Raw genomic sequence first — 14,212 nt, forward strand, 5'->3', positions numbered from 1 at the left:
TAAATGTTGCATGGATATTTTCCTTGACTTGTATTATTATTTTCAGCTTTAGCTACTTTTAAAAGAAGAAATTACTTCGAGGTATATCTCCTGTTAATGGTATAAAATGTTTCCATCTACCAGTGAGAACCTTTGTAACAGCTAATGTATGGCAGATGCAATGATCTTATTTAGGTTAAAAAATCTTAGGTTAGAATTACACATTAAAAGTATCATTTATAATATATAATTTTATATGGCTGTATAAGCCTGTTATTGCCGTATGTGAGTTATGCAGGACATACCATGATAAATTTGGTGTCTCTGTTCATCCTATTCCCTGAAAACAGGGGCTCTCTAAATGGATGGTAATGCTGCCCTGGATGATTAGGAGGTGTAGAAGGAATGGTCATAAGTAAGTTGTTTGGGAAACAGCCTCGGTTATTTAGAGCATTTGAGCATGCCACAGGCAGCCCAGCCTCAGCAAAACAGTCTGGTTATGCCAAATATGTTGGAGAGCTGAAGGAAAGTGGTTTACATTTCAGTTCAAACTCTGGATTTATTCGTCAGTGACAGTGTTCTCTCTTTCAGTTCTTCAGTATTGCTGTAATTTCCTCTGAAACCCAAGTAAGTGTGGGATGTGCTGCTTCTTCAGCAGGATATGAGAAAGCCTGATACTCTTCCTTTATATATGTGTAGAGGTCTGGAAACAAGGTTGTTTTTTTTCCCCCCTTGGAGTGTAGTACAACAGCATCTCTAATCTCTGAATCTTAAATTGCAGGGCGGTAGGAAGAGAAACTATTATTAACTGATAGTTAGGCTGTTTTAGAGAAACAAACATGAGGCATTGAGACATGGACCCATCAGACTGTTACTTTTTCCCCTGCCTTACTTGAGGTGCTGTGCAAAGTCTTTCAACAAGCTCATCTGGGCTAAAAATGATGGTGTAGGAAAAACAAATAAAGAAACAGGCCTGGTCAAAGAGGAATTAGCTTTGGTGAGATGAACTTTTGTAGCATATCAAGCAAAATGGCCCAAGTGGGTTTTTTGCCAGAAAATGGTAGATTTTATTTTCCAGTTTGATTAAAAGTCAGACCTTTGGTCTATATTTGTGTGTTCTGTGGAATTAAGCTGAGGTTTTTTTCAGAGGGAAAGAGTTACTTTTAATTAGAGGAAAACAAGATTATCTAGATTGATTCTCAAGCCGAGCATGTTTATTTAAGTGCATTAGATAGTCATCCAATTGTTCCATTATTTTTCCTTTTCTTCAAAATATGACAACTCAGAAAAATTTCTCTTTACATAAAATCCTATCTATGATGGATGTTGTACTAGTACATATTCAGGTCCCCTTACATAAATCTGGTAGAGAAATGAACCTTTAATATAGACAGAACAGTAATTTATATATATATATGCCTTTTTATACCATTTCTGGTAGGGTAAAATCCCAGTGTAGATAGATAAATACAAGTGTTTTAAGATTTCAAATACCCCTCCTTTGTAACAGGGGGTTTTATTACTTAAGCTTGAACTGTCATCATTGCCAATCCTCATGCATCCAAAAAGTAAATGATGGCTGATGCAATTATAGTGTGCACAAGTGGCTTGCAGTTTTGTTTTAGATTGCAGAAGAGATCATGAAATAGAATGACTGAATTCTCAATACCATTGTCTTCTCCTTCCTTGAATGCTCTAGCACACTGAACTTTTCTTTGAGGTCTTAAAATACAGAAGATACTTTGAATGTGGACTATTAAAGATGCTAGTTAATAGTTGTAGTGTCTTTAATTAGTTTCACTGCTGATAAATGGAGGTAATTTTATGACCTACCTTCCTTCCTGCTGCCTATATTTCCATACCAGTGTGGATATGTATTGGCTGGCAAAGCTTCACAGGCTCTTGTCTTGCCTTTCTAAGTGATTTAAAGTAAAACAAACAAAACCAGACAGCTTGAAGTGTTATGAAAAGCCTGCTACCTGGATATGAACTAATTTGACTTTTCCAAGTCTGACATATGTTATTTGGGTACCTCTGAAGAGTCTCTTGGTTTGACAAACCCAAATGCTGATTTTCTTCTCCCTGTGGCTCCTCTTGGATATTTCCAGGACACTGTGCCCACTGCTCCCCTTTTCTGGAAAGAGGCCAGCAATGATGTATCTACTCTTAGCTTTGAGGACCCGGGCTGACATATCAGTGCACTCTGCCATTGCTGCAGGAGGCTGGCTTGCAGTTCATCACTTGGGACATGAGTGATAATTTTGAATGTTTCATAGGTAATTTTTTTGGAAGCCTGCTGTTTAGAAGGTTACATAATTTGACAAATTTGGTACATGGTCCCCTCCTTGCTTGAGTCAGTATGGGGCTCTGAAGAGTTCCTCAGGGTTCACCCTGGGACAACTGGGGTGCCCAGAAACATCCTCTTGTTCCACTTGTATTTTTTTTTTTTGCTCCTTTGTCCTTTCATTTTCTTGCATGATTTATATCCATTGCCTCTACAAAATACGGTTCCTTCTATCATGAGAGTATGAGTTCAGTACTGTTCACAACTCTGTTCCTGGCCATTGTGAAGTTTCATGGAATGGGAATTTTGTGGCAATAATGTCTTATGGTGTTTGCATGCTTGCTATGCACACATAGGTAAGAAAGCTGTGCAAAGGTGTGTTTGGGTTCTGCTATGAACAAAGCAGTGAGTAGATTAGATGTTAAAGTTACTGTGGTCATCCTTTTCTCACTTTTTTCCTCACTTGTGTCAGTTTAGTTCTCTGATTGATACCATACCCTTCACAAAAATCATTTTAGCATGAAGGAGGGTATGGCAGAACTTAACTGGCTGCAGGGTGGTATGTAATGGTGAAGCCAAAGAACACTTCACCAGCTGCTCAGTCTCATTTCTCAGGCTCATTAAGCTGCCAGAGTCACTCTGCTATCCTTTGAGCAGGAAGAGTTAATTTTCTGTAACATAGTAAGTGTAGGGGGTGTATCAGCAGTGATGCTGAGCGTGGAATAGCGTCAGGCATTTCTACCCATTTGCATCAGGGTTTCAGAACTAAGGAACAAAACCAAAGCACTGCCTGCCAAAAGTGAGTTGGTTAGTACCCATGCTGACATGTTGTTGGGTAGCTTTCAAAGCACTGCATAGTTTTCAATTCTGTTTTTCTTTCACCTGCTGTCATTACAAAAGCCCTGCAATTGATCAACAAATGAACTGTTGAACAAATGATATAAATAACAACCTTAACAAAAAGAAGAATATGTAAAAGTTAAGAGGTGATAGATCTCTAACACAATCTGTCTCAACATTACCTCATACCCACTGATATAAAAAAAATCAATGTGCAAAGTAGATTAAACTCATAAATTATGGTTGTCTAGAAACCACTTATCCCTTTAGGAAACATGAAATAGGGTAGTTTTGTGGTTTAGTTTGATAAAGGAAGTGCCTTGATCAAAATGTTCTATTACAAGTGAAGTTTTTAGAGGAAAATGATTGCAAATTATACGCATGTATTTGTTACATATTTTGAAGAAAAATCATTATTTCTTTCAAATAATAGGAAAAATATAAATACCTTATACAAACCATAGTACAGAAATTATGCAAAATCGTCCCACTTTGAAAGTGGCAAACTAGCATTTAGATGAATTTTTCAATTCTCAACAAACATGATCTAGTTACTGTTCTGAATCTCTTTGTGATAGGTAGTGGCTCTGTATTGTAGAAAAACTGTTTTAGTTGTTGAATTGTCTTCATTATGATTTTTTGAATGTGCAACTGAACTTTCAGAAGTTTTATTGGGGAAGCCTGTCATTCCTCTAATAGTGAAACTGTTTCCCCCTGAAGAAAAAAGTGATTGTCTGATGAAATGTGAGTGCTGAAGACTGGAGCACCACTCTGCTTTATCAAGTAGGAAAGGAAAAAGCTGAAAGCTGCTGCTGAATCTAACCTTTTGACAAAACGGAAGAGGTGGTGTACTTTATAGCTATGGTTATAACCTTTCATGTGAATGATATAACTGGTGCTGTGCTATTACTTCTTCACAGTTTACCCAACAAAGGTAGTTTGGAATATTTGGATATTGGAATCTTGTTTACCTCTGTTGCAAGTCAGCCTTTTTTTTTTCCTCTCCACTAGGATGAGCTTTCCATTTGCAGGAATTGGTCTTAATGTTTCCGTTTGTCTCATGATGTAGACCGTGCTCAGAAGTCCTCAAAAGACTCAGGGGAATGACAAATTCTCCATTTTGAAAAAAAAAATAATATTTTAACCAAACAAATGCTTTGTCTGCTCCCAGATACATGTTAGGAAGGTTGGCCCTTTAAAAGAAGTTAAGAATATAGATAAAATGTGAAAAGCATAGACAAATATCAATGTTCCCATGATGATTAGACTGTAACATAGTTTACATGGCCCTCATTTTGTGAGAACACTAATTACCTGGGGAAATGTTCCATGCATTTCTCTTCTGTTTTGCAAGAACACTTCCTCTTCCTCCTACACTTCATTCCTCCAGAGGTTATAATGTATTTATTATCCTTAGTACCTGCCTGCATTGTTAGAGTAATCCCTGTGCAAACCCATAGTGGGATGCAATCCTCAGCAGAAAAAGCTTGCTATCAATCGATGAGTAGTAAATATTCAAGAACATAAATACCAAGGCATCAAGAGGCAAAGCTTCCTGAGCAGCAGACCAGCAACACAACAGGACAGAGAACAGACCTCTTTTAATTCACAGTTTAGCACCTGTAATTTCAGCAGGAGAGAGCTGAGTTGGGTGATAGGAATTCATCTGTTATAAAGGTATGAAAAGGTATTAAAGAACATAGTACTTGTTTTTAAATGAAGCTATATTCTATATTGTTTGTTTATATTGAGGCATCCTTTGCTGTCAGCATTGTTTCACAAAGTTCCCTAATTTGGAATAGTTTGTAACCTTAGCAGTTGTCCAGTGCCCTTTGTAGGGCATTTCGTGGCTTTCAGCAGTTAATGTGGAGATTCAGATATCTGTTCTAAATTTATTCCATGTAGGTGCTAGGAATGAATAAATAGAAATGAACAGAATGAATAGAAAGAACAAAGTCAAGGTGCTATGAATATACAATATTCTGTTTGCTTCCCTTTACAACGGAGCTAAGAGATTCGCAATGCATTGCTGCACTTGTCTTTGCCTACGTTGTGGTGATCTTGCCACAGGGCAAGGTGGAAATGTGAATGCTTGTAATTCATGACTTTCAGACTGATAGCTGTAAAGTATTAATTTATAGTGGGAAATAAAAAAGTGTTAAGAACAGATGGTAAAAAGAAATAGGGAAAAAAAGTAGCTTCAAGTGCAAACCTGGATTGTCATGCTCAAGGAATGAGCATTAAGTGCATGTAAAAGTTAATAGCAAAAGAGAAGAGGTTATTTCATGTTGGGGTTGGTTTCATTTTCTGCTCCGAACCTTTAGAAGTTAATTTAGCATTTGCCAAACCTTTTAACACACATGGTGTGGTCAAGATCAAAAGCATCTTCTCCATGCTCCTTTAGTCACTTTTATGAAAAGCATCACCTAGAAAATACTAAAACCTCCTAATTCTCCATAATTGTTTAGTTCCATTGCACTGGTCACAACTTAGTAACTAATTTCTTGGAAAAAAAAAAGCCCAAACCCTGAAAATCATACTCTGTGATTACTGGCAAACATCACAACATTTAGAAGTGGCAAGTGAAATTAGTACTGTTTCCTCCTAGTAATGTTTTAAATTTTGTCATATTGTTCTAAACTGTTTCCCTCTAATACTCTTACTCATCAAGTTTGTAATGAAAGAAAACAAAACTTTGCATCAACTGTAATGCAAATTTCAAATATTGATGCTATGACCAATAGGAGATTATAGTGAATTGATGTGCATATCTTACTTTTAATTGAGTTTTAAGAGGGAGGACAAGCAAATGGAAAATCCTTTTGGACAGTATCAGAAACAAAAACTTTTTTAAGAAAAGTAAGACTAGAATTCTGACCCCTCATTTATCATCCAAATAAATGAATTATCAATAGTAATGACAAGGAATTTCAAAATGTTTTGAGAAAGATGTTTCTTTGGACCCTTACATCATCTGTTGGGCCCACATGCTTAGTCATCTTGAATCTTGAAATCTAATGTCTGCAAAATAAACAGATGAACAGTAAAAAAAAAAAAGAAGGCTTTTCTTTCTGGACCAGCACTGCTATCTCCTTAAACTCTATTGAAAAAAAAAATAGAGATTCTAATTGTCATGCATTCACTTCTTTTTCATAGATAAGTCAGAAGAAATGCAGAAGGATTTTAAAGAGAGGGAATGCAAACTGGAGCTGCTGTTTCTAATTTCACAAGCTAAAGAATAGTAAATAATACACAAGTATCTGTAAAGCTCCATAGAGGTTTTCTTGGCTTGATGTGCATTTTTCTGTGAACTAAAGCTTCTAGTTTGGAACTGCTGACAAGTTGATTACACAGTACTTGGCTGTTCCCTAAATATTTCAGTCTTTGTTCAAGTAGATTGTTTTACTCAAATAATAAGCTAGTTCACAGTCCTTAATGCATTCATCAGTTTACGTTTTAACTTGTGTGGGTTGTCTGATAGCACAAGGTGAGAACAGTATTACCAAAGTTCTGTAATTTGTTTGTGTGAATAGTGAATGTCACCTATCCATTTTTTTTAAGTCTTGCATTTTGTTTCATTAGTTTTCAAGTATGTTTTTCTGGTACTGAGGTTTGCAAAAGTCAGGTTTTGCCCCCTGGCCTAACGTACTGGGAAAGATGGTGTTTTCCTTTTCTTTGCTATGTTTTTCTTTTTTAATGTTTACCAAGATGTATTTCAGCAATTTAATAGGTAATTATAGGTGGATTTTTTCCTCTCTGTGTTACAGCAGAAGTGTTTGGACAACAGATATGTTAATAGAAAGGGAGTTTCCAAATACATTTCGTTATTACCTATTTTTTCACGGATTGTATAGGGGTGACTAGTAGGAATGAGACTGTGCTTTAATACTTTGGGTCATCTTTGTTAATGATTTACAATTTTAATTTTTTTTAATTTAAAGCAAACTTTTCAATCAAATAATAAACAAACGTGCTTTTAATCTGTTTTAGTGCTCTTCTCTGACACTTTACTGCTTTATTATCTTAATTTCACTGGATAGTATGGCATGATCTTTGATTCAGTAGAAAGTGAAAATTTTATTTAAATGAAGATATTTGTACACATGCATTTCCATTCCTCACTTGCTTTCATAATTCAGTTGCAAACTCAAAGTTTACCTGTTTTCCTTAGTAAAATATGCTTCTTAAATCCAGGCAGATTAGATTGGACAATGTTGTTCTTGCTGTGCTGTTTGTCTTGCTCTCTTCCAAAATGAAGGTGCTTAGAGAAGGTTTGATATACTAGTCTGGTATTATTCAGTTGTGTTAAGTCTTAATCCTCAGTTTCAGTGAGATAGTTGAGAAATTAAGCATGTTAAACTTGAGGTTAACATTTGTCATATTCATTTCCATTTTGCAAGCAATTAAATGCCTGAGAACATGACCTACTCCCACTGTTACGTGGCATCAATGCAATCTTTACAGTTTAATAGAAATCTATTTTGGTATTTATTTTTCATTTCTCACCGTGTACAGATGGAAAATACTTGAGTGCTAGAATTTATTTGGAGTCGTAGGATATGTTTTTAACAGGGATGTGGCTTCACATAGGTATAACCTTGTTTATATTTCTGAATGTGCCCATAATTGAACCAGTGTTATTACAGTTTTGAAGAAAAAGTTTTGTTTGAGATATGGAAGTTAATAATTGAAGTTCCTTTTTATTCTTGAGGGTTAGTTGCATTACTTAAGATAAAGCAGGAGTGAAGTTCCTTGAGTAGCTTATGCAGCCTCTTTTCCATGTTTGTACACCATCCTCTTCTACTCTCCCTCACACACCAAAAACCAAGAGGATGTGGTAGCTGCAGATATTAGCCGTTAACTTCTAGTGGTTTTGAGTGTGATCTCTACACATAAGCATTTATTCTGCAAAATGTTCTATGCAGCTTCAGCAGCAGCCAGAGCTAGGTCATTCTTCTAACTAGTTCTGTATTTAAATAAACATGAATATTTGTATCAAATTTATATAGTTTGGTTAAGTGAAAAGTCCTTGGTTTTTATGTTTCCACTTACGATAAATGGTCAGATTATTGTGTTTTCTGTTTGCTATTTTCAGCTATTGTCACTTCTTCTAATGCATCATATAAGGTTAATCACAGTTTTACGAGTTTAGACAAAAGTCTGAATGGAATACATTTAAAATTAAATAATGTAGATTTATTATTGATTTATATTAAAAACTTGGCCCAGGTTATTTTACAAACTGTAAATTAAAGTATTGCCCTAAAAATGATGTTAACTTAGATAACTATTAGAGTCTATGTCATGAAATTTAGAGAAGCTATTACACTGAACAGTGTTAACTGTGTCTTTCCACTCTAATAGATAAAAAGATGAACTGAATCATCCTTTTATGCATCCATTCATTTACTGAGCTTCAGAATGGTTGGGTGTAAAGAACTTTGTGGCTGGAAATTGTTATCCATAGTTTAAATGGTCATTTGATGTAATGCTCTGCTATAGGAGATCAGAGTGAAAACAGAAGTCCCTACATACACTTACGGGAAATTGGATGTTCATTTCCTGCAGAAGCAAGATCAGGTTATGTTTTCACAAATTAATTTTAAAAAATCATACATAAATCTGTGTTTTTCTTACAAGGGTTAATGCCTGCAGACTGGCTAGTCATCTTCATTGGTACTTCCAAAATGTTTGCTGTGTGTAAAAAGGGAAGAGTAGCAGTAATGGGGAAATGTAAGAATTCTGCACATATGGTAGCTGAGTGTAGAAGGTGAATGAACCTGAGAATAGTTTTAGCAGCTGTATTTCAGAATGATGGAACATTTTGTGACTTTTGTTGATTTATTGATAAATAATGTATGAATTATTTATCATTAAATACTAGGCTAGAATGAATTGACTCACAGAAGTGATAGTTTCTTTTCTTATGGAAATATTGCATATATTTTTTCTTTGGTTTTATGGAATAGGTTGTGCTTGGTTGAGTGACATGGTTTTTATGAATTCTAAATGGATTTAATAATTTTTTTCCCAACAATGACTAGTTTATTCTGCTCAGGGGAAATTCTGTGTTTGCTGCTGTTTCCATCCCTGTGGGAGGATGATTCTGGAACAATCCACAGCAACTTGAAAGCGATGCACTTTCTACAGAAAAAAAATGCCTATCTCAGTTATCAACCTATTTAGCAGTGTTATATTAAAACTATCTTGAAATTTTGTATTAGTCTGAACTGATGTAAATTGTTATAAAAAAGAAAGGGCTTGACTGAACTATCAGAGTTAATTGCTACTTCAGCTAATGTTTGTGGTTAGTGCTTCTGGAGGGAAGAATATTTTGACATATATTGTGTGTTTGGTGGAAAGGACATGCATCATTTTTCCACTGATTTTTTTCGTTAAAAAGAAATGTGAAAGTCGAACTTTTTAATGAAACAGCTTTGCATTTATAAGCATAATGTGGTCTTTTTTTCATGTTCATGCACACTGTAATTATAATGCCAGGTAAATTAGCTTCCTAAATTCTGAGTAGCATAGGTTATGTTTTCAATAAAATGTTAGTTCCCATTCCTTATTTAAGTAGTTTTTGTGCCACTCAACAAAACTGCAAAGGGAGCACATGTGGAGCTTTAAATGCTTTTTTACCTAAAGTCCTTTATAGATGAGATATAAAAGCACATTGTGTAACATAATAAATTGTATGGAAAGGGACCACATGTTTTTCTAGTTAAAAAAAATGTATTTTAGTGATCTTTGTAGTATGTTTATATTTATATGGCATATTTTTAATCCTAGTAACTTACCTAACCATTCGTTCAATCCCTGTGTCATATGTCAAATTTTAATACTTCAGCGAGGAGTATGTCTACTCTGGAAAAATTACTTGCTGTTTAGAGTCAATAGGCTTAAAAAAAAGTTAAAACTGGGAAGATGCCTCAGTTCCACATTTCACTCTGAAGATTTTTATTTATAGGTGGTGTAAAATAAAATGACCCTTTCCCTTTGCTGCAGTAATTTCTAGAGACATATTTTTGTAAAAAATTTCCTTTTCCCATCTGAAAGCTATATGCATGCAGAATGCATGTAAATCACCTCTATGAAATGTGAGTCTCACAGTAAGATGCAGAGAACCAGAGAACTGGTGGAAAAAAATAACCAGCCTCCCCTCCTGTTCCATAAAAATAGTTTCTTTGTGGAGTTTGTCTCCCTGAGAAACTTCCTGATACTTGGATACTCTGTCGTGTGTAATTGGATTGTAGCTCTTTCTGAATACTGTTTTCTCCTCTTGACAGCATGGGGTAACCTTGGAAATGTTCTCAAGAGCCAGAGCAAGATTTCTGAAGCTGAAAGCGCCTATAGAAATGCCTTGTACTACCGCAGCAACATGGCTGATATGCTTTATAATTTGTAAGTATGCATGCCTTTCCTGGGGTTGAATTGTCTTTGAAACCTGTTGTGAATGGAGCTATTGATTTACTTGCTGGAAATGGAGACAATGTTATTTGTTGCTTTGTAATAGTAATTTCATTAATTGTGCTCCTTAAACTATAGGGTGGACAGGATTTTTTCTTGGTCAGCATTATTGTATATTCATGTAATGGGTATGGAGAAGGTAAATGTACAAATCTGTTTGCTTTAAAAGAAGAAAAAAAACTCAACACACTAAACTAAGTACCAATAGATGAGTTGTCAGCTGCAGCCCTCCATCTGTTTGTGACTCGATTAAATTGTGAGGTGTTATTTAGACTTCTTTTTTAAGTCTGAATAACACTTGGTGAGCAGAGTGGGTGTAAGCACTTCCAAGCACAGACCAATACCCTTCTGTTAGCTCCAGAGCTCTGAGATGTCAAAACAGCAAATTGCTTTTCTCCCGTGACTGACTTGAGAGCAGCATAGGTTAAATAAAGTTTAATCACTAGAACCCTGTTGTAGGTGTATAAGAGGGTAAATAACATGAACATCAAAATAATTGTTCAGCAGGGAAAAAGATTTCCAACTCATTAATGTACCAAATCATGAATGCAGAAGCAAGCGTCGTGCCAAGCTTCTCACAGAGGTGGGATAGTGCTGTGTGTCCTGGCAGGGAGGGGGCTGATTCCCTGGGGGTCCTGGCAGGGAGGGGACTGATGCCCTCTGTGTCCTGGCAGGGAGGGGGCTGATTCCCTGGGTGTTCTGGCAGGGAGGAGGCTGATTCCCTGGGTGTTCTGGCAGGGAGGGGGCTGATTCCCTGGGTGTTCTGGCAGGGAGGGGACTCATTCCCTGGGGGTCCCAGCTGGGTGTCCCAGCTCAGCACCTCTTGTCATGCTGGCCCTCGCCCTTCTGCCCCCTCCTGCCAGAGCCAGCCAGCCCCAGCCCTCGGAGTGGGGCTATGCTGCAAGGCAGGCTGGTCACCCCCACCAGCACTGTGCTCTCATTTCATGATGTGTGTGGAAGACAAAATCCAGGTGACTGCTGTTCCATAGGTAGTCTTTTGAAAATGATGTTCTGCGTGCAGCAGAAAAGTGTGACTGTTAGGTAAACAAAATGTGCAAAAACTGCATTCAAATAGAAAGTGTCTTCAAATCAATTGTTAAATAAATTAAAAAAATTATATTCTGCCTGTAAGTCCAGTTTAAAATGGCTGCTTATAATATTTGAAATTGAAGTTTACCACAATAGTACTTCTTTACTAATTTTTTCCTTGTTTAATAAGGAATAAATTGCCTGTTTCATTGACTTATCTTTCAGTTAAGCATAATCAAACTCAAAATAATTTAATGATAGAATTTCTGTTCCAAGATGAAATTTGTATTTCAAAATATGTACATTTTTAATAATCAGATAGTTACACAAATACATGTATGCACATAAATTTCTTCTTTGTTAGGCAGTGAGGTGTATGAAAAACATATTTTTAAGAAGAAACTTCTACTCACTTTTAGAAAATAACTTCTGAACACAGCAGAAGAAGATTGTAGGAAATAAAGTGACAAGATTGATACATGTATATTTCCCACATGTCATTTGTTTCGAAGATGAAAATTCTAACTATTAAATTTCTGTATGCCTCTACAGTACTTTTGTCTCTTACTGTGTCATAGAGGGAAGCTGAAGTTAATACCAGGGTAAGAAGAGGAAAGGAGGTTGGATGATAAAGACAGGAACATAAAAGAAATCAGATTTCAGTTGTTTCACTGTTCTCAGAAAAAGCTACTAGTCTTCCAGTTTCCCATTGATACACAAAATATATGTCTATAAACCTTCATCTTTGTTGAATAGAGAATTTTTTTAAATTCTACTGAATTTGTGTGGGAGGATTTTAACTAAAATGATGGTTGGAATATATGGGGTTTAAGAAGTAAAGTTTAATTCTTAGCCTTTCTACTACTGTATTAAATACCATAGAATCCTTTATTTTTTAAACAAGTTTCACAAAACCTTTAGGTATTCAACATAAGTTGAAAATCTTGCATAGTTTTTTTCTTTTTGTAGGCTTTCTCACTGTTGGATGTCCCAATATCCAGCATGAAAAATAGGTGGTAAATGGAATGGAGTGTCCTTTAGTATTACACAAATGAATCCATCCTTTTAAGCACAAACCCTGAAGAGCTGCTTTGCAAGTTAAGCCCATCCTTGGCATGTAGTTCTATGGGAGCTTTTTACAAAAATCCTCTGTAATGGAAAAATGTGTCTTACATGTGCTTTCAAGAGGCCAGTCAGTTTTGCTGTTTCTGGTTTTCAGCATGTGCTTTTGAAACTGAAACAGTCACTCAATAGAACTCTGGGGAAAAAAATCATCCTTACAGTTATTTAGAAACACTGTGTGTGTCTCATATGTTCATTATTGTTTCTAAACACTTATGCCTCAGAATTTGATGCAAATTAATTGGAATATACAGCTCAGTGTTCATTCATAGCAATAAGACATCCAAGTGCTCTCTGATCAAGAACAAATCATTAAGGTTTTAGCCCAGAGTTTTAGTGGGTAACAATCAAAGAGAGAAACTACATAAATGGAAGCGTTTGATCTTTCCTTCCTTCTCAATAAATTGAAATGTGATGTTGGCTTAGAAGTTGACTATAAAGACATTAAAATCTAAAGAATTTACCAGACTAGATGAATGGCTGAATTCAGCACTATATTTTTGTTTTCTGACCTTACAGCTCTGAGTTACAGCTGCTTTTACCATTTAAACATTTTTTAAATGCATTACTACATACTTACATAATCTTCATTTGAAAGTTTGCCTGATTATGAACATGTTATATTTCAGTGTTCTCAAAGCTATGTAGCTCTGCTGATTTCAACTAGATTTCATGGGGTAGTAAATCAGCATTAAATTACCTATCTTCCTGTGCTTTTTTTTTTTTAACTGAGAAAACCATATGTTCTAATACTGTGAAGTACCAAGGACAGAGCTGTAGGGAAATGATAGTTTATTCTTTCAAACAAGGCAATATTCAGTACATTAAAACCAAACTATTTTAGTTTGTTTTGGCTTTTCAGTCTTTGTTACCTTATGATTGTTACAGTTCATGGGGTATTTTGTATTGTTCCAAATTGCTTACAATTAGTATCTAAAGTAAAATTGCTTGTCAGTTTAGACTGTTTTACATATATTATTTTACTTGTATTTAGGCTGGCTGTGCTTAGAGTATTCTTTTGTCATTCATATTAGCAATCTACATTAAGTTGATTTTCTCATATGATTATAACAATGCTCTCAGTCTCACATAAATATTGAATATTCCTTTAAATTTTTACAATTACTTGAAATGTTGTATTTTTGGAGTATACAGCCCTATAAAGGATGAATTACTTGCAGTTAGCCATCCTCTTGCTTCTCTCCTGAAATATCTCATTTTGCCTTTAGTGATGTAAGACTGTGTGCACAAGTTCGTTATTCAAATATTTTAATTTCTTTGAATAAGGTTGGATTATGAATTTCCATAAATTTTACGTTGGAAAATTTAGGGTATTGGATCAATAAATGTGGAATTGTTTTTTAGGAATTTCTGTTAGAAATTTCAGCCATTATTGAAGACTTTACCTATCCTAGAAAGTTTAGGATTGCAGTGTTTTACAGGCAAATTTTAACTCTGCATGCTTGGGTAAAAATCAATATGAGCAAA

General features: G+C 35.4%; 1 protein-coding gene across 1 annotated transcript in view; it reads left to right on the forward strand.

The window, feature by feature from the left end:
* The window catches only part of TMTC2 (transmembrane O-mannosyltransferase targeting cadherins 2), a 240,517-nt gene that overhangs the window by 146,126 nt on the left and 80,179 nt on the right, over nt 1-14,212 (forward strand). Inside the window, exon 4 of the mRNA XM_085045973.1 lies at nt 10,393-10,507. Within this exon, the coding sequence (XP_084902099.1) occupies nt 10,393-10,507 (115 nt within the window). The remainder of the gene's footprint in view (nt 1-10,392; nt 10,508-14,212) is intronic.

This window comes from Lichenostomus cassidix, chromosome 1Aa, assembly GCF_008360975.1.
Source record: "Lichenostomus cassidix isolate B80296 chromosome 1Aa, HeHo_3.0, whole genome shotgun sequence".
In the NCBI taxonomy this organism is placed as follows: Eukaryota; Metazoa; Chordata; class Aves; order Passeriformes; family Meliphagidae; genus Lichenostomus; species Lichenostomus cassidix.